The sequence below is a fragment of the Lissotriton helveticus genome, chromosome 4_1 (genome assembly GCF_964261635.1).
Source record: "Lissotriton helveticus chromosome 4_1, aLisHel1.1, whole genome shotgun sequence".
Taxonomy (NCBI): domain Eukaryota; kingdom Metazoa; phylum Chordata; class Amphibia; order Caudata; family Salamandridae; genus Lissotriton; species Lissotriton helveticus.
This window is the reverse complement of record NC_136063.1, coordinates 1,122,462,039-1,122,488,138: the sequence shown is the minus strand read 5'-3', so window position 1 is coordinate 1,122,488,138 and position 26,100 is coordinate 1,122,462,039. Positions and strand designations below refer to the sequence as shown.

Genomic DNA, 26,100 nt, shown 5'->3' with positions numbered 1-26,100 from the left:
CCTCGCAGCCCACCTTGAGAAAGATGAAATCATGACAACTATCATGCAAATGAACCCGGGGCATACCCCCGGTTGAGACGGACTACCAATAGAATTTTACAAGGCATACATTACAGAATTAGCCTCCAAGCTCAGGAAGGTATTTGAAGAAGCGCACGAAGACGGGATACTCCCAATGGCAACGAGGGAAGCTATGATCACCTCTCTGCTTAAGAAGGGAAAATCGGCTGAACACTGTAAATCATACAGACCACTCTTGTTGATAAACTGCGATACCAAAATCCTTGCCACGGTCCTAGCAAATAGGCTGAACCTTCCTGCCCGACCAATCTGGGTTCATCCCTGGTAGAGCGTCACCACACAATCTCAGAACCCTATTCGCAGTCATGCAGGATATAGACCCAGACATTGTAGCAGTGGCTGTCTTTTTAGACGCCACCAAAGCATTCGACTCTGTGGAAAGGGATTTCCGCAGTGGAATCCTAAGTCATATGGGAATGCCCCCAGTTTTCTAAGATGGATAGAGATTTTATATTGGAAACCCCTGGCCACAGTCCTACTTAACGGATCAGGCTCACCTCCATTTGAAATTACAAGAGGGTTGAGGCAAGGATGCCCGCTCTCCCCCATATTTGCACTTGTGATCGAGCCACTAGCAGCTAAGCTAAGACAGCATCATAAAGAACGAGCATTAGCATACCCTACCAGACACATCCTAATATCATTATATGCAGACGATATTACCCTCTTTGTAAAAGACCCTCAGGAAAATCTAAACCCCCTGCTGCAAGAAATTACCAAGTTTGGCGAGTACTCGGCATAGGCCTCAGTTGGAAAAAATCAAGCATATCTCCCCTCACAGATAAAGTCACACTATGCACCCTTGACTACCCTCTGGAATGAGGATAAAGCGAAATATCTTGGGACCAATCTGGCAAAAGATAGGAATGTACTGATGCGTATTAACTACGGCTATGCCATTGATGCAATAAAAGACTCTGTGTCCAGCTGGACTGCGATGCCTCTCTCCATGGCAGGATGAATCTCATTGATAAAATGGTCATACTTCCTAAAATGCTATACCTATTTACAAACATCTTGTATAACCCTGGTAGGTTTTTTAAAGACTTTACAAATGCAACTGATCCGTTTAACATGGGTGGGCAAATAACCTCGACTTCAGTGGTAGGTACTTACACTCCCATACTCCTGGGGAGGATTTGAAATACCAGATCTTGAACTGTCCTACTATTGCGCACAGGCACACTATGGGGCGTACTGGTTCCACCCACCCCCCTTTATGCCACACTTGGCAGCCGAGATGTGGTATATGGAACCAGTTCCCCTTACAAGGTTCATCTCCACTAAACCAAAGAAACGGGAAGCAGTCCCATAGACCGTAGCGTGCACCAGCACAGCATGGATAAAAATAGCAGACAGACTAGAGATACCCATGCTATACTCTCCTCATTTACAAATCCCATACCAACCCGACCTATAGGTCACATACGAGAAGACATGCAAACAGGTTCTAGACACTGTTCAGAGGAAAACATGGGGAGACCTCTATGAAAATGGAGAGTTTTTAACAAAAAAAACTGTTGTTTTGAGGCAACGCTCCCACACCCATGGAAATGTTCACGATTGTTAGGCTAAGGCAAAGTGTACGAGCCATCACACCGGAGTTTCCACTAGAACCTCAGACATGAACACCACTATATGACTTACTCCAAGTGGACCCACCCCAACATGCGACTTCGCGCATATACCATAATACACAAAGTACTCCTAAATCGCCTCAGTTACTATGCCGAAAGGCATGGGAAGCAGAATTAGGCGCATCAATACCAGACAAGCAATGGGACTTCTGCTGCAATAAAACTGAATATATCTCCGCAAACAGCAGATTAAAACTGATACATTATACATTTCTACACCGATTATATTATACACCTGCCAAGCTCCATTAGCTCCTCCTGAGGGACGATGATCGGTGCACACTCCGTAGGCAAAAAGGGTCAGGATTCTTACACCTGGCATAGGAATGCCCAACTGTCAATGAATATTGGCTACAGGTGTTCAGGGCTCTGAAACAAATGGTTGGATCCCCCTACAAACCACCTCGGTTATAGCTATTCTGGCATACTCAGACGGGGCTGAAACTACACACAAGACGTTTCGAGCACGAGGTCTACTGAAAGCAAAAGGCAAAGTCGCGTGCAAATGGAGCTGAGGCAGAGCTCCTAAATTCAAAGATTGGCTCAGAGATATGACAACATGGCAGGAACAAGCCCTAATATATGCGGAACTGCTCTCACCAACGTCCAAACCCAAGGACATATGGGAACCCCTCAAAACGTACCTCCTTTCCATTCCAGAAACTGCAATAAACACTCAAGAGAGACAGGAGATGTAGGGGCACCGAGAGACATAGCATAGGGCGCAAACTGATCAAGTCCCCCCCTGTGGGGCCACAGTAAGGAGTGTGTCCCGATTAGCACCAACAGATGTATGCAGAACAGACATGAAACACTGCTGGATAATATCACGGTTAATATCAACAGTCTATCACATATCAGTAACTGTAATGCATGGTGCGTACTCTCAGATGGACTACCAGGATATGTCTTCAAAGAAAAATGCTGTTCCCCTTTGGTATCACCAGCTTTATCCAATGATGGGAAATGTAACTTATCCTCATTGATATGTACTGTCCGCAGCATGTAATGCCAAGACTGTGAAGTTTCTCTTTCTTCTTGTTATTTTTAGTTTTGATGCTATATATTTGCCTATTGCAGAAATGCTGTATGAACTGTATTGTATGGATGCAGATACAAAAAATAAATAAACAAAAACAAACAAAAAAACAGTGCAAATGGTCTGACTGCTCAGCACCTGGAAGGAGTCTTTTTCTGTAACTTTTTATCCTTTTATCTTAAACTAGGAGCCGTTTGTGGATAATGTGGCAATTCCAACACACCCATAATTTTTCAGAAAATGCCACATAATCAGATAATCCAATGGAACGGTTTACATACCAACTTTCACATAGCAAACTGAAAAGCATTACCGCATTATATGTAATTACAGCAATCAGCAGAAAGCAACCTGCTTTACTAGCGAAATGAGGTATGGACACAAATATTTGTGTCAAAAAAGGGTCGTGACTCGTAGAGCTGGGTGACAAATTGAGTTTTTAGGTAACTCCGTGGAGTGAAACTACGCGAGTTCAACCCACCAATAGTGTTGAGAACAGGTTTGGGGAAAGGAGAAATGCTGAGACAAATGGTTTATACCAATAGAGGCCACCTCCCTCAGGTCAAATGATCAGGACATGGAATTCTCAACTTTTCCGTACACGGAAATGTTGTCAGATGTGACTTATTGAAAAAAGACATGCTTTATATATTGAAACAGTGCAACAACATATTAATTGTCACATGAAAAGAAAAGAAAACCGAAGGTTCATATAGGTATGCCTTTTTAATCTCAAATGAGGTTATGAAAGTTTATGATGTCCAAGACTGCTTTTAGCTAAAGTCCCAGGTCCGTGAGCCAAGCAACGCAACAAACATGCAAATATCTTGCTTGATATGGGGGTAATATAGGGTTTATATACCACGAAGTTTAAAAACAAAATTTATCACAAAGCAGCATTTTCTTAGGAATAAGAACTGTACAGAATTAACTGTGTGCCCATTGCTGCACTTCCCTCGAGATTTATACATATCTTTGACTGAAGCCGTGTCTACCAATCACATTTTTCCTCCAACTTACATTTGCTCAATTACAAGCAAGGCTAATGGATATTGTTTGTTGTCCATCTTTTCTATCATAGTATGAGGTTTTCTCACACCTGGTGTCCAACTTGATGTATAAGACGAGGTTGAGAATATAAAGTGGTTTGGAACCAACTAACTCAACTACACAAATTTAAAAACAACCACCGCATGAACATTAATGTCCGAATTACATACAGGTGACCAGCATATGTTTTTACAGAGAGTATTTGTCTTTCATCTCTTGCTTTCTGTGACATGTAATGAGAGGGAATTGTATGTCCATCAGGATAGACCCCCAGCATACCCGATTTTTTTTGTAATACACGTTGCACTAAGTTAATGGATATGTATATACATTTTGCCCTTCAATAATATAATCAAACCCATAAGGAAGAAACTTTGAGATGCAAAGTGTGAGGTTGCTAATCCCTGTTAAATGTGAGACAATGCCTATTCATGATTGTAGGGGACAATTTGTTGTTTCATGAATATAGGAGAGAAATACGGATTTGTATAAGAAATCAAAATTGACTAATCTTAGCTTCCATTAATAACTACCCCAAATAATTTTTAAAGTGTTCTCTTAAAAACATATGTTGTAAGCTCAGAATCTCTCCTTAATTATAGTTTGTGATCTCAGTTCAAGTTCAAATGCCTTCTTGAGTAGGTACATTTCTCTCGATGGTTTAGGGAATCAACATTGATCTAAAGTTGATCATGCTTAATGAATACAAGTGAAAAACATACGTGATGTATCTCGATTTGTTTTACTTGGAAAATTGACAGACTTGTCAATTTAAAAATTGGCCTTTGCTTCTTTATCATGGTGGATTTATTTGCCTTTTGTGTTTGTATGGAAACGGACCATTACATGTGTGGGCTGCACAAGTAATGGTTCTACACTCGTCCTCCACTGGGAACCAAACACCCCATTGTAGTGCTTGATTCCCAGGGTAGCGGAGCAGAGCAGTCTAAGACGTATTCATGGGAGGTGGTGAGAGCTAGTAATCACCATTTGTTGACAATCAGTAATAAAAGTCAATAAATAATTGTTCAGGCTGTGTTTTTCTTTGGAAAGTAAAAAGTATATTTAATATAAACTCACTACCCAGAAATCTGCATATCTAAATTAGGCAAAAGGAGGATACCATATTTGTCATTGCATAATCACCGGTTACCCCCTATAGGGTTGTATAAACAAATCCGGAAAAAATCGTGTCTTGGTCAAAGGTTGCAGATCAACAACCTACATGTCAAAACTTCATCATTTTATGAGTAAATGCAATATTCAGTAATAACCACGTGGAAATCCACTTATTAATGTGAATAAAGCATGTGCACTTTTGCGATCTAATACCTGTGAACATTTTATCGATAAAGCATTTTCTTCTGGCATGGTGGGGTGATGACGGGAATGCCCACACATTATGGATGGCTGATTAGGAAGTAATGAGATCTTGCAATGTTTAATTGTTTATGGTTCATTACTTCTTGTATTCATGGCCTGCTACCCCCTGCGGGGGCAACAGGCCATATTGACAATATCAATGACCCAAGCAGGGGCCATTGATATTGTCAATATGGCCTGTTGCTAATAGATTGTGACATACCCTGAGGATCCTCTATTTTTTATGTTGTAGCACTGGAATTGTGCGTTAGGAGTACCACTGACGATCAGATCACTATACTGCAACAAAAAAGTTGTCTATATTTGGGGGGGGAAAATCAATAACACATTAAAAAAATAAAAATTCATGTGTCATGTGATTTTTATATACTTTCAAATTAGGATTCCACTATCATAATAAAAGCCCCCAGAGTGCATCACATTCTGATTATGAGGACACTGGACAACATGGACCTTTTTTTGGAATCCTTTGGGCCACAATAGTTTTAACCATAGACTTAGCCCTATAGGGTACTGCCCTCCCAGCTATACAGCACATTCTTCAGCCTGGGGAGAGCTTGAAACTTGAAGAAATTCCTTATTTGGTCTTTCTTTTGGGGAACCTGTAAACTTAGGGTCAGTACTTTCTTGAAAAAGCTCCAAGAGCCATGGGTGGGGTGAGTTGTGACACCGCTGCAACTTCTCTGCACCCTTTTTGGGGTCATCAGTGGTGGCACCACTGTCCTTGGGGCGCCACAAACAGCAGAAAAGTCTTTGGCAGTTTCAAGCCCTGCAGGTCATTATGGGGCACTCCTCTGGAAGCACTCATATTTGATGAGCGGCTCTCCTGAAAGAGCGACTGCCTTTCCTAGCTTTTGTTTCTGTTGTTGAGCAGCCTTGCACTGCACTGCTTTTTTTTGCCTTAGTCGGAGGCAGCACAGGGAGCCCACCCGTGGTTGCCCCACCAGATCCTGTGCGGCCCGTACCGCCACGTACAGCGGAAGAAGCCGGCAGCACCGACAGCCGAAGAAGCCGGCAGCACCTCCTTCCCTGCCCGTTTCTGCTTTCCTTCATTGGTGTGGTGGCTGTCCACTCCACCCCAGACACTGGCACAGGGAGTGGGGCAGGCCCTTTGCTCCTAGAGGGTGCGTGACAGAGCTCTCCCATCACCTCTGACATGTGGGGGCGAGATGATAATAAGTAACCCTGGGCATTGGGTCCCTGTCCCCTGGCTATAGGGATAGTCTGGCCAGGGGGACCCATGCACGCCAACTCCCTGCAGAATTTTAAAAAGTGCTAACATGCACCAAGCCCTGCTCCCCCCAGTGTAATACTCTGATGTGGCAGCTGAGCCTCATGCACTCCATTCTGTCAAAGGTCGCCAATCTTCCAAATGCCTTAAATTGGGCCCGCTAGGCCGATTTGGGAGCTCCTGAGCTCGTTTTTCTCTTTATGACAGGCTATATCAACCTGGAGCCCTTTCCTCAAGCTTCCTGCCCTCTAAAGTGGCAACATTTTCAGGGAGCTAGTCCCACTGGCTCTTCTGAATGTCTTCTGCAGCTTTTATCCTCCTTGGCGCAGAAGCCCAGTCTTTCTCCAACTAGTCCTCACGGGCTGTAAGGGGAACAGCTTCACTGGCCCTAAGGATAGACCCACTGGTCCTGGAGTCAACTGCAGGCAGAGTCCTTATCACAGATGTGCATCAAGGCGTTCCTCCTTCCAGCTGTCCATGGCTGCCGCCTCTAGTCTGAGTGACAAGCAGAGAGAGCTCCCCCTTACACAATACCTTTTAAGTGGGGGCAGAATGTGGAAGAATCGAGGCACCTCTGGCCTATCCTGGGTGCCATATCACCTCTCCACCCCAGCCCCAACCATCCTGCACAGCCTGCTGGGACATTTAAAAATGGCATCACCCAGGAGTCACTAGTTATATCTGATCTCGGGGCCTCAGCTCCACCCCTCGTTGACATCACTGCCAGGGCCTTTCCCATCAAATGTTTAAAGGAGGCCTCCTCCTGTGTTGGCTCCAGAGGTCTGGGTTCCCTCCTTTGGTCAGTGGGCTTCGGCTGGCCCATCCCTCGTATAGTGTGACAGCTGATTGATGGATGCAGATCCTTCATCCCCATCCTTTTTCTCCTCAGGAGCTGAGTGAAGCACATCTAATTACTCACATTATGTGGAAAGGCCTTTGTTTCTGCTGCTGGAGAGAAATGTAACTAACTTGAAACATGAGGGTCACGAAAGACCTGGACTCTGCACCTGAGCTCAACCAGAGAAATATGACAATCTTGGTGACCCGTAAGCTGTACAGATATCTTCATGAAACTCTAATATTTGGGTTTGGCATACAGATTTCACCCCACTTTGATATGCCACTTGTTCCTGTCGGTCAAAAGGAAGCAACGCTGCACTCTAAGGAAGTTTTTTCTATAGTTGTATAATAGAGTGTTATTGCAGACAAGACAGTAAATCACATTGATTTTCCCCATGAGTGTACACTAACATTATGAGGTCAATATCCAATCCTACAGCGCTTCCTCTGTGCTAGGCTACCTGTGTGCAGTTACAGAGCTGCACACAAAAGGAATCTCTTAAGGGCAGCCTTCACACATGGCCATGTGTAATCACCCAAGTGCCCCTTTCCCTTGCTACATCAGAGTAGGTAGCCTTATCTTAAAAGGTGTACGCTAGCCGTAAGCAAGTGCAGCCCATATACCATGAGATTACCAGGGTTGAATCGCTAGTTAGAAGACTCACCGACAGTAAAATAGTCAAAACGAGTTGATGAAAAAGCTAAAAATCTGGATAGCTTTGATGGACAGAACCCATTGCATTACACGTCGTCGCCAGCTTATTCTTACGGGGAAGAATTAGCCACTACACATGGGTATTCTTCACCTAATCAGCGATAAAAAGAGACAAGGGTATCTGACCAGACATCCTTTTCGCAAGCTGTACGCTATCCTAGATACCTTACGCTGGCTGTTAGCCACCAAGACCCTGTACCTTACCCAGTCATGAAGACTACTCTCCCAAAAGGGAATCAGACTGTGCTATGAACTCTTCTGGTTCTAGAATGAATGCATCTAGGACACTGAGCGCCTACATAGGCTAAGTAGAACTAGACCTACCCTTGCCCTGGGTCATGCAACACTACATTCACCACACTCTCTTTTGCAAGAGTCCAATTCCTCAGCGTGAATGCCTTCACATAAGACCGGTCTAAACCCTATCTCCTAGGCCACTGACTAGTCTCACTCTGGGGATTACTCAACCCCGACACTCTCTCAATTCGGATCTCAAGATCCTGGAGATGAAGATGCCTTTGGACCTCACCCCTAGCACTAAGGCTGGGGTCTTTAGCTGCCACCATCCTTTTGGGACAACGGTGTTCCCCGCTGCGAGAACAGGTCCTATGCACCCTACCGTAGGAAATCTCAAACTCACTCTTCTGGTATCCTCCAGCCCTACCTTCCCCAGGCATTAGCTCTATCCCTTAGGGTTACATAGAAGAGTCTATGGACTTGGGTCAAGTCCACCCCACTGCCTTTAGGCAACTGCTTGGCCTCCCAGCAGCTTATATGGAGGCCACCTATGGACCCTAACGATCTCTTCTTTAGAACTTGACAAGTGACCCTGTAGACACACGCTGTCGCCTACCACCTAGGACACCTGCCCTATACTTGGTACACCTGTTGATTTACAACTAGCCACGTTCCCCATACCCTTGCTGTATCATAGTGCCCTTATCTTACAAGGCTAACATTGGAGGTAAACACACACAGTCTATTTACTGCAAGCTTACCATGAGTGAGTCACCGTTTGCGAGGCTCACCCATATTTACAAGGTACAAATCCAGGTGATCATAAAGTGAAAATTACAGGTGGATTTGAAGGGCAGAACCCATCGCCTTACAGTTTTTTAATGGACGTACAAGCATCCAATTGTTCCTCTTGGTTAAATATTGCCTGGTTTGTAGTGCTAACTATCCCCAACGCAACAATACACAAATTCTGTAGAGCAAAGTTTCACTTAAACAAACAATTAAAGGATCTCATTGTTACAGGCATTCTTAGTCATACCAGTAAAACATTGAAACAAAGCCAGTACACTAAAGGTATATAAAAGCTGAACAAATGCAGACTTGACCACAGGTGACAAAGCGTCACACACCTATAAGACAACCTAACCAGCGACTACAAAATTCTAAATGAATATGGAGTAATGAGGCTACTGCCTCGGTATCCAAAAACTCACCACTGTCAGAAGGTATCTGACAGGAGAAGACATGACTCAGGCTCGACTTGACCACAGTTACACAACACATCCATAATTACATTTACGTGGATTTTTCTCTGGTAAAAACTAAACTTTTATAATATGCTCTGTATTGTCTTAAGTACAAATGCTTACCTTGCATTTACAGGAGAATGAGGGTGCCAATGTGCTTGACTCTGCTGCATATTAGAAACATACTGTGAATGAGAATACATAATTCATGATTTTGTTATCCATCTGACAATTATTTAACTTATTTCTATGGCAAATAGACATCTTTTTTTCAGTGTAAGACCCATTCTCCTCCAAAACACGTTTGAACATGTATTAGAATTTTAAATTATTTCACCAGATTGATAATTCCTTCTTTAACGGATTGATACTGTATTAATTTCAGATTTACTGTACCACAAAACTTTCTGTTTGACTGCTTCTTTTATAGCTGTGAGACCATATGTACACTACACATCCCTGTTTTACTACAAATATACCTGTGAACTTGTCATCAGTATTTCAGTAACCAATAACATGTCATTTGACTGAGGCGCATAGTGCCTTAATGTTAAACCTGACTGGTCTCTTAAATCCAGGGCCATCAGGTTTGTGGCTAGCCTGTACCTCAAGCAAGCCTTCTGCATTTCCCAAAACTGTTCAAATAAATATATGTGGTAAGAAAGCCACTAGGTGAGATTACCTTGTAACATAAAAACATAACTGCTTTTCAAAAAAGCAGGTACACAAGGCACTAAAGATGTGTTACTCTTCCACATGAGCCTTGTCCCACCCACACACTTTACATATACCTCCTCACTTCCTGTTGGTTTTCACAAAGGGAACACACTTTGTAATTAATAATAACAAATGGTTTGCTAACCGCTCAAGTTTAAACCAGGCCTAATGCAAACTGGTGGTAAAACAATTGTTAAACTACAAGTCTCTCTGGAACTAATACTTACCAAATTTAGGTACTATGCCACTGAAGACATATACGTACAAGATGTATAATTTAGGAAAGTCATGCAATGTTATATGTGTAGATGAATAAGTATTATGCCCCAGTGGAAGAGTATCCATTGAATCTCCCAAAAGTGGGAGATGCAGGAGATGGCAAAGGGAAAGATATCGGGCATAGAGGATTATTAACCTGGAGCTTTTCCATCTTGTGTTATAAATTCTCTAGGATGTAGAATTCATAATTGGTTTAATTAAATAAAGAATTAATATAGCTCGCCTTACATCCACGTTTCAAATGATTAGTTTATCTTAACTGATGAGATCTAAGAAAGAAAGTCACAGTAAGAAACTGACTTGGATGAAGTGGACATAAGAAATTGTTTTAGGAAAATGTTTAAAGGCAAGTAGAGCACTAAATTGTCTTTGTCAATCAATGTATTGTGGTCCACAGTAAAACAATGTGTAGTTCAGCTTTCTCCATTTGACTATTATACAGCAGAATGGACGTTATGAAGGCAGAAACTGAATCACTCGGAAGCCATGTGTTGATTTATTTGGGCTTTGACAACAAGTCAACATGGACTAAATAGGATTCAGATTCTATATAGATGCCCTTCAACATTATATGCTAAAACTATGCTTATGTCACTCCAAATACACCAAAGCTGAAAATGGTTCAGATCCCAACTCCAGTACCAGTCGACAATGTATCCAAGTGATTGACCCCCAGGATGCCATCTAAAACTCAACCTAAACATTAACAACAGGGGGGATGTGGCGGGGACCAAGATGGCTGCACATCCGTGAAGCCGAGGTTTCTCTCAAACGGTTTAAGCAACCATTACTTGTAAGCTCCAACTAAGCTAACAGACTGAATATACTTTGGAAATCCCCCTACTTGCTTCATAAGCTATAATGAACCCATAAATCTATAAAAAAAAAAAGCTCCTTGATTTCTTCCTTGCCACTTACATATCACCAGCTTTCAAATTCTTGCATTGGCTCTCAGTGGCTATGGGCATATTTTTAATGCCAATGTACCCCAGATTCAAGCAATCCAGTGCATGGCCTGTTTCAAGAACACATTCAATTTGTTAAGGTTATTGATTTTATGTTCAAGTTGCAGTCATAGTTATGATGTTACTCTTAATGTTTCTGGAATTAGAAAACCAGGATAATATTTACAACGCCACTAAATATATAGCATGTCTAGCATAAAATGCTTTTGGAGATATAGGCAGCACTTCCGAAGATAACTTTGGTAAGTAATATTTTTACACCCAGATGCACACTAAAAAAAAGCCAATGTTTAGAGTGACGTTACAGTTAGGTGCTGTAAAAAGATCTTTGCTTACGTAAAAAAAAAAACCTCTAGATAGTCACAGAAAACCCCCCCAAAACAGTGATGTTATAGTTAGGGGTTGAGGTAACATAAAAACTAACATTTAACACCCCCCAAAAAAAACCACTGAAATTCACCCTTTATAGTTTACTCAGCTAACTATAATGTACACCTTCCTCCATGCACTGCTTATGGCCTTTCATACTGCATCACTCATGGCATGTTAAATGACATCATTAATGAAATCTCAAATGACATCACTGAGAACACCATAGTCACAAACAGCACAGATACTGACCGTACTGTGTGGGTCCACAGCATGCAAACAGTGCAACTTTAGGAGGTAAGTGCACTTTTGATGTTGCCCAGCCGCCAACCGCACCGCAGATGGCCAACCCCCCCTTTAGCCATGCACAGTGGGGGGGATCACTGTTTGCAACTGGGTTGACTGCAGGCCAACCCCCACTGTACAAAGTCAACTACTAAGGCACTACATCAAACCACCCCTTGGGCAGACAACCCCCCACTACACACGGCCTTTGAACATGCGCAACAAGGGTTGCAGCCAATCACTCTACGGGTCCCCGCTGCTGAAGCCCCTTGCCCATGTACATTGGGGATGTATTTTTTGTAAATTTTGTGTGTACCTCAGTACTGGCATTCTGGCTTCATAGCTGCCAAGGTTTCAGATTGCTATGTGTGACATTTTAATTTTTGTCAGTGTAAATATGAGTGATATTTCACCGACTATGAGTGACAATTCCTTGCGCGCAAAATCAAGCAATGAAAATAAGGGAAACATAAATATCAGAAATTACACCTATTTGAGCAATGAGATGGTCTTTGGGATCACGTGTTCTGCCACATGTAGTTAAGCTAAAAGGGTGTGGACCAGACTGGTGACCAAAAACTCTAAAAAAATGATAAAACAGGCAATTAACTTTCTCCATCTATGCGTGAAGGATCTGGAAAAACATTCCTGTATCCATCAGGACTGGCTCAACACTGCTCCAACTGAGGAAAGAGTTGTAGAAGAGCATGACAGCACAATGTAGTAATATTACATGTCTCCTCAGTCCTCACAGAACCCAGGTACCTCTCCCATCACTCGGTGACTGTTCTTGTGCCTTTGACCCTGTACAGCACTCCACTTGTCTTGGTCTGTGCTATTAAAATAGCATATACTTAGAATAATCTCCCTTCACTGACATAGAACTTCAGAGTACACTACGTGCACAGGTGCAAGAATGCAAACGTGCTGCTCCGTCATTTATGGCGACTACTAACTAGGATGTTAGCAGAGAAGCGATGTTAAATACAATAATCAAATAAAACAATCTTTTCATTTAAAAAGTAGCACTAAGGATCTGGATAACAATGTTGGAGTTATTTTAAAATAGTAATGTATTGCCAATGCACGCTTAAACAAATGAACAATGTTCATTTGCTATCATTCTTGTATCCCAACTCGGTTCTAACAGTGCACCTGCCTGGAAGCCCTCGCTGCCTGTGCACTTACTTAGCTCCAGCAGTTCCTAGAGGCCCTGGCTGCCTGTGCCATGGATCGGGTGTAAATGTCCGAAAATCCCCCTCTGCTCTGCAGACAGAACATGACTGATACGGTGAAAGGCTTCAGAGCAGCCCTGCCTGCAATTGTGTCTGAAATTAAAGGATCAGATCTTGCAGTGCGTGCGCTCGGCTCAGCGCTGTGTGTGTGACAAGTTACAATACACACACACACTACAAGTCTGAGTGGCAGCAGGCTGCCTGGCCAATAAGTACTTAAAAATACTAATAAACTTTACTTAAGTGATGCTTTCAGAGGTGGTGGTCGGAGCCCAATGAAAAACCTAAGGTGTCACGAGACAGAGAGCAGCCCTCCCCTGCGGCCTGCTGATTATTTTATGAAGGATTCAAAAAGGGGGTGGTGATGGACAGAGTATCTGAATTAAGCAGAACACTCCTACCCAGTCAAAAGATCAGGGCTTGATCCATCACCGTTTTTTAGCTCACTGCACCATCCCAGTTCAGAACCTGGCTACATGCAAATTAGTCTGACCCTGGCCCAGTGCATCATGGGAACAGGGCAGACCAAACAACCAAGCCAATTCTTTACTGGAAACGAAACAAGCTTTCGGGGACCGGTTTCTGGCATTACAGCCGTCTTCGGCCCGGCTTGCTTGAATCCTGATGGTGCAGTGAGCAAGGGACTCACATCTGAGCATACCCTTCCACACTTGTGGTGGCCAAAACGATTCAAAAAGGGGGTGGTGATGGACAGAGTATCTGAATTGAGCAGAACACTCCTACCCAGTCAAAAGATCAGGGCTTGATCCATCACCGTTTTTTAGCTCACTGCACCATCCCAGTTCAGAACCTGGCTACATGCAAATTAGTCTGACCCTGGCCTAGTGCATCATGGGAACAGGGCAGACCAAACTACCAAGCCAATTCTTTACTGGAAAGGAAACAAGCTTTCGGGGACCGGTTTCTGGCATTACAGCCGTCTTCGGCCCGGCTTGCTTGAATACTGATGGTGCAGTGAGCAAGGGACTCACATCTGAGCATACCCTTCCACACTTGTGGTGGCCAAAACGATTCAGAATCGTTTTGACCACTATAGGAGTGGCAGGGTATGCTCAGACATGAGTCCCTTGCTCACTGCACCATCAGGATTCAAGCAAGCCAGACCGAAGACGGCTGCAATGCCAGAAACCGGTCCCCGGAAGCTTGTTTCCTTTCCAGTAAAGAATTGGCTTGGTAGTTTGGTCTGCCCTGTTCCCATGATGCACTGGGCCAGGGTCAGACTAATTTGCATATAGCCAGGTTCTGAGCTGGGATGGTGCAGTGAGCTAAACAACGGTGATGGATCAAGCCCTGATCTTTTGACTGGGTATGAGTGTTCTGTTTAACTCAGATGCTCTGTCCATCACTACCCCCTTTTCTGAATCGTTTTGGCCACTATAGGAGTGGCAGGGTATGCTCAGACATGAGTCCCTTGCTCACTGCACCATCAGGATTCAAGCAAGCCGGGCCGAAGACGGCTGCAATGCCAGAAACCGGTCCCCGGAAGCTTGTTTCCTTTCCAGTAAAGAATTGGCTTGGTAGTTTGGTCTGCCCTGTTCCCATGATGCACTGGGCCAGGGTCAGACTAATTTGCATATAGCCGGGTTCTGATCTGGGATGGTGCAGTGAGCTAAAAAACGGTGATGGATCAAGCCCTGATCTTTTGACTGGGTATGAGTGTTCTGTTTAACTCAGATGCTCTGTCCATCACCACCCCCTTTTCTGAATCGTTTTGGCCACTATAGGAGTGGCAGGGTATGCTCAGACATGAGTCCCTTGCTCACTGCACCATCAGGATTCAAGCAAGCCGGGCCGAAGACGGCTGCAATGCCAGAAACCGGTCCCCGGAAGCTTGTTTCCTTTCCAGTAAAGAATTGGCTTGGTAGTTTGGTCTGCCCTGTTCCCATGATGCACTGGGCCAGGGTCAGACTAATTTGCATATAGCCAGGTTCTGAGCTGGGATGGTGCAGTGAGCTAAAAAACGGTGATGGATCAAGCCCTGATCTTTTGACTGGGTATGAGTGTTCTGTTTAACTCAGATGCTCTGTCCATCACCACCCCCTTCTCTGAATCGTTTTGGCCACTATAGGAGTGGCAGGGTATGCTCACACATGAGTCCCTTGCTCACTGCACCATCAGGATTCAAGCAAGCCGGGCCGAAGACGGCTGCAAGGCCAGAAACCAGTCCCCGGAAGCTTGTTTCCTTTCCAGTAAAGAATTGGCTTGGTAGTTTGGTCTGCCCTGTTCCCATGATGCACTGGGCCAGTGTCAGACTAATTTGCATATAGCCAGGTTCTGAGCTGGGATGGTGCAGTGAGCTAAAAAACGGTGATGGATCAAGCCCTGATCTTTTGACTGGGTATGAGTGTTCTGTTTAACTCAGATGCTCTGTCCATCACCACCCCCTTTTCTGAATCGTTTTGGCCACTATAGGAGTGGCAGGGTATGCTCAGACATGAGTCCCTTGCTCACTGCACCATCAGGATTCAAGCAAGCCGGGCCGAAGACGGCTGCAATGCCAGAAACCGGTCCCCGGAAGCTTGTTTCCTTTCCAGTAAAGAATTGGCTTGGTAGTTTGGTCTGCCCTGTTCCCATGATGCACTGGGCCAGGGTCAGACTAATTTGCATATAGCCAGGTTCTGAGCTGGGATGGTGCAGTGAGCTAAAAAACGGTGATGGATCAAGCCCTGATCTTTTGACTGGGTATGAGTGTTCTGTTTAACTCAGATGCTCTGTCCATCACCACCCCCTTTTCTGAATCGATTATTTTATGAAAGCATTCTCAGATCATTATTATCTTGCAGCTAAACCAGTCAGAAGGATGACTAGCAAAGCAGCCCTGCCTGCAACTGTGTCTGACAAGTAAGACCACAACTTCAAACATACACCGTATGTCAGTGGCAGCATTGCACAGGCGGCTGCCTGGCCATTACTTACTTCTATCTCTCTGAGTCACGTCAATGCCGGCGGCCGTGGCGGTGAGCCACAGGGGGGTCTCCAGACTCTTCCAGTGCAATATGGATGATCACAATGGCTGATGCGGCCCATGCTGAGAGTCAGTCAGTGACAGGTGTGGGGCGCCACAGTAATTAAATTTTTATGCGCATAGCAGGCTCTGAGGCAGCAGCAGCTCGACTCTCTGTCTCTCTCAAAACGCCTGCCACTTCTAATGACTTCCTGTGTTCTGGAGGTAGCCGGACGTCAGTTCCCAACATCCGATAATTACGCCACCCCCGCCCCCCCACCCCACCCACAGCGACAGGCAGCCAACCTCTGCGCCGGGACTGGGAATTAAATGAAATCCAGCCAGGGCAGTCTGTCGCAGAGGCAGATTGCAACATTGTAGCACCTCACTGACTCTCAGAGGAGAGACCGATTTAAAGCAGGTCGCCCCCACTTCACTGCTCGTCACCTGACTGCCTGGTTGCCTGGTTCCTGCCTCCTTGTTCCTGGGTTTCATTTTCCCTCCCCTCTGTTCTGCGCGCCAGTTCCCCCCCCCCGCCCCCACACCGCTCTCGATCCCGGCCCTTTCCCGCCGCTGCCTCCCTGCGGCCAGCCCCCTGCTTACACATTGGCCTCCCCACTCCCGCCTCCCAGCTGCTCCTCCCTCCCAAGCCACTTCTTATGCAGGCCGAGAAGCGGCCGCGCGCAGCGGGCGAGCCTAAGGCAAGCCCATCTGCGCCCGTACGCGCCTGGACCGCGCCCAGTGGCAGAACCCCTGGACCCTGCGAACGCCACGACAACAGAATGCACGACGACGTCAGCACCCTCCACGCACTCAAAACCGGCCGAAACCACACCTGCCTCCAGGCCGCTCCAAAAAGGACCCACGGACCCTTCTCCTGCCGCACCTGCAGCTTCACCTGCGACAGAACCACCAAAGCCCCAAGGACTGGACCCAACCACCTCCGCTGCATTCTCCTCAACACTCACTCCGCACGCAAACACGCCGTCGAGCTCTGGGATGGGCTCGACACCTCCGCCCCAGATGTGGCCTTCCTGACCGAGACCTGATGGAACGACTCCTCGGCGCCCGACATCGCCATAGCCATCCCGGATGGCTACAAGATCACCTTGAGGGATCGCGCTAACGGAATCGGAGGAGGAATAGCCATCGTCCACAAGTCCACCCTCAAGGTCGCCACCCACCCAGACGACACCCTCAACACCACCGAACACCTGCACTTCCGGATACACACCGACCCCAACACCACCTTCAGAGGAACACTCATCTACAGACCCCCCGGACCCCGGGTTCAATTCAGCAACTCCATCACCGACCTCGCCAGCACCCACGCACTTGCCTCCACGGACTACATCCTCCTCAGGGACCTGAACTTCCACCTCGAGAACAACAATGACACCAACTCCGCCACCCTGATTGACAACCTTGCCCTCAGACAACTCGTCACCGCACACCCACCCACACCGCCGGCCACACGCTGGATCCCGTCTTCTCCACAGGCTCCCACGTCGCCTTCGACCACACCACCGAACTCCACTGGACCGACCACCGCTGCATCCATTTCACCTTCAAGAAACCAATCACGCACCACCACAGCCAACAGCTGCCTCGCCGCTGCTGGAGCAAAGTCACCGAAGACCAGCTGATCACCTCCCTCGCCAAGAACTCACCCACCGACCCCACCAACCCAGACATCGCAGCCTGCAACCTCAGACAGTGGATCAACGACTGCGCCAACACCCTCACTCCGCTCAAGAAACCCTCTAACAGCCACGCCAACAAGAAAGCCACCTGGTTCACCGACGAGCCCAGACCTCCAAACACGCATGCCGAAAACTGGAGAAGACATGGCTCCACGAACGCACACCGGACAACCACGCAGCCCACAAGGACGCCACCCGCAGACACCACCACCTCATCAGATTAGCCAAGAGATCCTTCTTCAAAGACCGCTTGGATAACAATGCACACGACAGCAAAGAGCTCTTCAGCATCATAAAGGAACTCTCCAACCCCAGCGCCAACGACATCCCGCCCTCACAAGAACTGTGCGACTCACTAGCCATCTTCTTCCACCGCAAGATCGCGGACATCCACGCCAGCTTCAACACCACGACCGCCCCGACTACGCCAGACTCCAGGGAAAAAAGTTCCATTAGCCAATCGAAGAACCCTATTTATTTTACATTCTTTACATTTTAGTGCTATGGTTCTCCAGAGGGACCAATTGTCCAGATATATCTAACATTTTAACCCCCTTCTAATCCAACCCGAGCACATCTTTAAATGCCAATTTCTCAAAAAAGGCTGAATGGATTGACACCAACGTTGTAGCTTTGTCAAATTTGGTGTAATTCTATCCAGTTAATTTTATTGGTATTGGAGTGCAAGGTTTCCCAGAGGAATTCATGGAAAATCAACTTTCAGTTTCCCCAACCTTTTTTTGGTCCCTTTTCATGGATCATTACAAAACTTTCCTGTAGATTGTTTTGTACACATTTGTCAAACAGCGCTAAATTTATCAAATCAAAAATACTCTTCCTATGGAAACTCTGACCTAACCATAACAGTGGTGGCAGCCACTGTGTAATATTTCTCATTTTGTATTTCAATTATATTGTAACCCCCATACCTATCCCTGAGCTCTAGAAAAAAAACCTTGCTACCTTACATAACCCCTCCCCCAAAAAATAAAGTTAATATTTATGATACAGTAAAACATATGATCATATATATAAACCCCCTAACTTGGATCTTCTCAGGGGGACCTTGAGAGTCGAACTGACAAACAGGCGGACCACATCACTTTCAGCTATATAGAGATCATAGGGTCCTCCAGCACTGCAAAATGAAAGGTCATACATTGTTCACAGTGTAAATTGTCTGTCACATCAGGGCCTTTGATCATTTGGCATTTTGGTAGCTGGCTTTTTCATCAGCTCATTCGCTGGTTTTCTAATAGGCTTTGGCATCATTTTAGAACTGTTGTTTGGATTGGGATTCTTATTCTTACCAAAGTCTCCATTCACTCTGTACCCAAAAATCCTGTTTATCTACTCACTTCTCTCTAATGAATGAATGAACCGAATCTTATAGTGCGCAAACTTAGCCCCATGGGCGTCAAGGCGCCTAAATCAAATAGATCAGCAAAATCCCCCATTCTACAGCCTTCTCTCATTGATATGCCCTCTTAAAAAGGCAGGTTTTAAGAGCCTTTTTAAATGTCTCAATTGTGGGAAGGGTTTTTATTAGGATAGGTATGGAATTCCAGAGCTTCGGAGCCGCCACGGAGAAAGCTCTGGCTCCCCATCTAACTAGTTTAGCACGAGGAACAACCAGTTGACAGAGTCCCGAGGAACGAAGATCTCGTATGGGGACATAGCGCGTGAGAAGGGAGCCAATGGCGCTCGAGGGGCCTTACGTCAAGGCTCTGTAGACCACACACAAAATCTTGAAAGAAATTCTTTGGTGAACAGGGAGCCAATGAAGTTCTTTCCTGGCTGCAGTGGCAGAGGAGGATTTAGGAAGGGCCAGGATAAACCGAGCTGCAGCATTCTGCACTATCTGCAGTCGGTGAACAAGACTTTTATTGGCTTCAATGTACAAAGAATTACAGTAGTCTAATCTAGATCCTACCAGGGCAACCGCAACCTGTTTACGGGCCTGGGGGGAAAGATACCCACGGATTTTATTGAGTATCCTAATCACCCCCCAGCAGGTGGCCACGGTCCTGTTGACTTGGAAGGTCATAGAGAGCGAAGTATCGAATATTACACCCAGATTTCTGGCAGATTGGGAGGGAGTGGGGCAGATGCCAAGAGAAGGTGGCCACCACTCATCAGACCAGGCATCTTGGTCCTTCCCAAAAATCAACACCTCCGTCTTTTCGCCGTTCAGTTTCAGGGAGTTTATAGTCATCCAGTTTGCCACATACTGCATGCATACCCTGAAACTGGCAGCAGATGACCTGACGGAGGAGTGAGCCAGTGACACCATTATCTGGGTGTCATCTGCATAGGACACCACCTCCATCCCCTGCGATCTTACTAGTCTTGCAAGGGGAGCCACATAGATGTTGAACAGGGTCGGACTTAGGGCCGACCCTTGTGGCACCCCACACTGCAAAGACTTAGCAGGGGAGAGGTGGTTCCCAAGCATCACTCTCTGCTCTCTTCCCAACAGGAAGGAGTTGAGGAGACTCAGGGCCGAATACATTACAAATATTATTTGTAAACTAGAGGGATACATAGTGGCAGTTTAAGTGAATATGCCCATATTGCAGAACTCATATTTTTGTCCTGATTTTTTATTCTTCAGTCCACATGGGTTGGGGATCTCTGCAGTAGCATTTGCAAACTATCAGAACTCAAATGAATTGTCAGAAGTGGAGGTAGCCTGTCTTATTTGGAGGGGTGGCCCAGGCCTCCAGATAACAATGCACAATCACGTTGGGAACACGACTCTGAGCTCTTGAAAAAACCAAAACCTCTGGTATGCCTCTGTGGTACATTCCTTGTGACTGTTCAAACTAGCTTAAATACATTTTCATTTAAGTAAATAAACATTCATCGAAAAGGCCTCCCAGTGGGCAGGGGCTAAAGAAAAAGAGGCCACAAAAGCACTTAAAAGTGCAGAAAACGTGCAACCTAATGAACTGTTAATAAAATAGGGAGTTTTGGAATCCTTTCCATTCCTTCCACTCTCAGTCTCTGACATCTGATGCTATTCATGCCAAATCTCATAGCAATTGTAAGGGGCTCAACAGATCGATCAAGTACTATTGAAGGAGCACACAAGTCGATATGCCTCCCTAAACACAAGGGGTGAGAAAAGTGCAGCAACTAATTCTCCGTCATAGAAGCCAACATGGAAGATACGAGTGTAAACACACAGTTATAAACCAAAGCAACATTGTATACCCTTGCACTTCACCGGGCTGTAATGGAATGGCTCATAGTGAGCAAACACAGAGTGCTCCCTGCTGAGGCCAGGCTAGGAGCTGGAATGTGATCTCCTATGCTCCAAGTAAGTACGGTACGGGGAGAGGATCGACATGGTGCTGGGCACATCCTGGCCACCCAGCTGCCAAAGCAAGATGCAGCAAGCTAAAGTGCACCAGAGTGGGTTCAAGAAATAGGCTTGTGAGAACCACGCCTGCAGTGCCTCTCATGAATTACCACAAAGCCTGAGCACAAGTCAACTATTTGAAGGAGAGAGACTACAACCTTGTGCACATTCCAGTTTTAGCACCCCCTTAGCACTAAAGAAGAAATGTGATTTGGGAAAAGTATAAAATATAAATACTAAGTCCTTTAGGTGTCTCTGTAATGGGGCAATGTCTCCAAACTGTATTCATCAACATTGTCATGTTGTTATTGGCTCAGATTAGTGCAGTGCTATGAACATAAATGAATTTTGTGTTCTGGCCATACACTTCAAGCCATTGAGATTGCATATCAGCTGAGAAAAGGATTTCCTGCATGTCCCTGTTGACTTGTACACCTTCAAACTTAATCCCCTCTATCCAAAATCCCAAGCAATTTTAAACTCCCTTCTTCAAACTAAACTTTGAAATGCATTTATTTTTCATTTTGAGCGTATGTTGCACATTTTGTCCCATGAGGTTTTCTTTTTTCCACAAGGAAAAGAAAAATGCTCTGGTGTATTAAAGAATAATCCACAATTCACAAAACATCAGTATGAAAGGACTAAAACATGTGGAGAATAACTTTCTCTTAACCACTTTTTAACACAGTCCTAAAGAGAAATCGTTAACAATTTTACTTTCACCAGCATTTTGTCACCACATTATTCAGAAAAGGAAGGGGTGAGGCGCGGCTTCTCACCCACGGAAGATGCAGTCTTCTTGGGTTTGGTAGGGCGCTCCTGCTTGCAGATGCTGTGCTTCTGCTGACTAAGTCCTTTGCGGCTGAATTCTCGGCTCCACAGCATGTTCTTCTTTGAAGAGAGTCACCGCCTCAAGCACTGGTCACAGCAGCCATTTTAGGTGATAGTGCGGGTAAGTGAGGAAAGTGGTATTAACTGCCCATCTTTCCATTTTCCTTCCTGTGAGGCATTCTCCACTGTCACGAATATCAACCCTTGTTGATATGTTGGTTTCTTTTATGAACTCATGCCTTATGTTGCACTTATATTTAAAAAAATAAAATTCAACTGGTCTTCATCTCTACTGTGGATCTCCTATTTGATGGTGTACACCCATTCTTTTTGACATAGCCTGGGAATTTGACAAAGCCTGGAATTGCTTTCTTGCCTCCATTTTATTTTATTTTTACTGTCTATGGGAAGACTGGGAAAAAAAAGACCCCCCCGCTTCACGCTCAACGCAATCTTTCATAAAAATGTCTAAAATCTTCACTGAATTTTCAAAAATGGAGAACTCCTTGGGGTGTCTGTCTAAAAACTCCTCATCTTCAGGGCCTATTCCTCTTGCTGCAGGGAAGGCTTCTACAAAACGCTTGAAGAAAGAACCGCATTCCCCGCCAAAAACAATCTTCTCCGGTCTATTTAGATCTGTTGCTGGAGGAAATTCATGCTTTACGCCCCCATCATGGAGGAAACAAATGTTAAGCTGCAATTCCTCACAGATAACTGGTCACAGATAGATGAACGTCTTACCGCGGAACATAATGTGCCTTCTTTCGGGCTCACTGATGTTAAAGTCAATGCACTTCAAGCACAGGTATCCTCACTTCAGAAACAGGTTGAGCACCTTGAAAACTGGAATCGAAGAAACAGCCTTCGCATTTATGGTCTACCAGAAGGCTCAGAGGGCTCTGATCCTCTCTCCTCCTTCAAATCCTTCCTCCCCAGGGTGCTGAATTTGCCAGAAGGAACTAAGCTAAATATCCAACGCACTCATTGACTAGGTCGTCAGGCGATGGTTGTGTCGAATTCACGGACACCAAGAGGAGTCTTCTTGTACTTCCTTGAGAACACGGATCTGCTTGCAGCAGTCAAGTCGATTCAACGTGTTTTATGGTCAGGTAACACCTTATACTTTTCTCAAGATTATACCTAAGCCACTACAATCGGACGTAAGGAATTTCTGAATACAAGACCTGACCTTCATTCTTTGTGGGCCCGTTATGGACTTTTTCATCCTTGCCTCTTCAAAGTCACATATAAAAACAAAACCACAACATGCGAAGATCCTGTTAGGTTGCAGAGTTCATCAACGCCTGCATATCAGACTCCATGGACTTCTCTGGAGCCTTTTCGTCTCAGGCTAATTCATTTTAGTGGACTTTCATGGTAGGTCTTGGATTGACAGTTATTTGTTTCAAACTCCATTAGTTTGATGACTAGTTTATCGCTGTGGTAATAATGCATTCCATCATATTGTTGTGGTTGTGTTTTGATGGTTGCCTTCTTTCCTCCTTTACAGGACTGTTGATGTTTGTGCCTGACTTACTCCCTCATTATATGTAATGCAGGCCTTCCTTGCCCTCCGTTCCATTGAGCTTGGGCGTGTCGTCTGGTCCATGTGGTCTCACCCCTCCACCCTTATCTGGAAATTTTAGGTATGTTTTTCTTCTCTTATCCTCTTATTCTTTTCTTCTTCTCTCTTTGTACTTACCTGCCCCTTTCTGCTGTCTTTCCCTTTGATAGACCTCGTTTCCTTTTCAGTATTGAAATTTTCGTCCATCTATTTCTATTAACTTTTCTTGTCTCATTTGTACTGTTATATTATTTATTTGAATGGTTGGGCTGATATATGGCTTGTTTCCTACATCTTATATGGTATGCATAGAGCATTGTTTTTCTTTTAAATTGTACTCTGTCTATGAAAATTTTATCTTGGAACGTCAGAGGTTTGAATTATTCCATACAGAGACAACATGTTTTATCCCACTTATGTAAACTTGAGGCAGATATCTCCCTTATACAGAAATCTCACCTCACGACAAATGAATCCTTAAAGTTGAAGAGGGGTTGGGTAGGTGAAGCAAGCGGAATGGGGTTTTGACTGTCGTAAATCATTATCTGTTAAATTGCTTTCTCAGATTTCTGATGATGATGGTAGATGGCTTTATATTAAATTGTTGATTGGAAACACTCCTATTTAATTGCTCAAAATGTATGCCCCCAAAGTTGGAGACCCCTCTTTTTTTATTGCTTCTTCTCAACAAATAACACAATGTATTGATGATAACTTTATTCTTGCAGGTGATTGTAACCAAGTTGTTGATCCTTTATAGACCGTAACTCTTCAGTCTCCTTCACATCACAAAGTACATAATTTTTTTGTGCAAACTGTTCAACAATAAGCTTATTCACACCCTCCGTCCAATGAGCCACCATGACACCCCATCACCGATGTCTCGCTCTCTCATGACGTGGAATGTCAACGGCCTAGGCAATAGAATTAAAAGAGGGATAGTCATGCAATATCTTAAACGCCACGCTCCAGACTTGGTTCTCCTCCAAGAAACACACTTGATGGGCAATGCATGCCAAGCATTACACCGGGGAGGCTATAAACTACTCGTACACGCAGGCTTCACCTCTGGATCTAGAGGGACTGGGATTCTGGTTCTGAAAAATGTTGTGCTGACATGTACAAAGACGTGGGCTGACCCTCTGGGTCGTTTCGCAGTAATAGGGGCCACCTGGGAAGGCAAACCGCTAAATGTCATCTCAGTCTACATCCCTCCGGCCCTAGGCACAGCTGCGTTGCAGGCCCTACAACGCATTATGTTAGACCTCCCACAAGGACCCCTAATTATTGGGGGCGACTTCAACATGACAATGAATGATGCCCAGGACCGGCACCCCCAGCGGCCTTCACACTGACCGGGCTCTGATCTATTTGACTTCGCACAGACAATGGGGCTTGAGGACCTATGGGGTTCATCTCACCCTACTACTTCTTATTTCACACACTATTCCAATGCCCATAACAGCAGCTCTCGTATAGACTATCTGTTCTCTCCCATCGCTGACCTAGAGTTCTTTCGTCACCCTAAAGGTCTTCTCAGGGGAATCTCGGATCACTCCCCACTCACAGTGGAATTCACGCATCACCGCCAGAGACCCCGCGACCCTATAATCATAACACCCTGGATCCTAAAAATCCCTGACATAAAAGACAATTTACTAGAACACACAGAATACTACTTCGCGGAAAATGTCGGCTCTGTGAAATCCGCTATAACTATATGGGAGGCCTATAAGGCGGTACTCAAGGGTAAGGCGTTATCTCTTAAAACTGGTTACATCCACAAGCAAAGCGAGCACCTGACTCGGGTGGAAACAGACCTGACCCATCTAGAAGCACTCCACAACGCAAATCCCACGGACGAAACGCAGGCTCGTCTCCTTGCGAAACAAATGGAATATAAAGCGCTGGCCTCTGAGAAAGCGCAGGCCAAGCTCCTGAAAACTTGCCATCGTGTCTACGAACTGGGAGACAGGGCAGGTAAACTGCTGGCATGGCTGGAAAAACACGACCAGGGATCCCGATGGATCCCAGAGTTGACCATATCAGACCAATCCCCTATCACAGACCCAGGCGAAATAGCTGAGGCCTTCGCCGCCCACTTTGAGAGAATCTACACGGCCAAAGCACTATATAGCGCCGAAGAGTCTAAACTGCTCCTGGACGACATGAGACTTCCCACTCTCTCTAATTCTGATGTGCAGGAATTGGAGGCAGACCTCACCACAGAGGAGGTTGGAAATGCCTTGTTTGCCGTTCAATCAGGTAAAGCTATGGGCCCCAACGGTGTCCCTATTGAGTTCCTAAAGGGCATGGCAGGCGAGATCCTCCCGCACCTTAAGGCAATGTTTGAAGAGAGCCGA

General features: G+C 45.3%; 1 protein-coding gene across 2 annotated transcripts in view; it reads right to left on the bottom strand.

Annotated features, from left to right (window-relative positions):
- The window catches only part of EPB41L4B (erythrocyte membrane protein band 4.1 like 4B), a 935,352-nt gene that overhangs the window by 10,864 nt on the left and 898,388 nt on the right, over positions 1-26,100 (bottom strand). Inside the window, exon 15 of one of the 2 annotated variants that reach the window (XM_078687730.1) lies at positions 9,584-9,645. In XM_078687730.1, the coding sequence (XP_078543856.1) occupies positions 9,584-9,645 (62 nt within the window). Of the gene's footprint in view, positions 1-9,583; positions 9,646-23,864; positions 24,568-26,100 lie in introns of those variants that run through there. The other variant, XR_013610581.1, reaches the window with a different exon arrangement.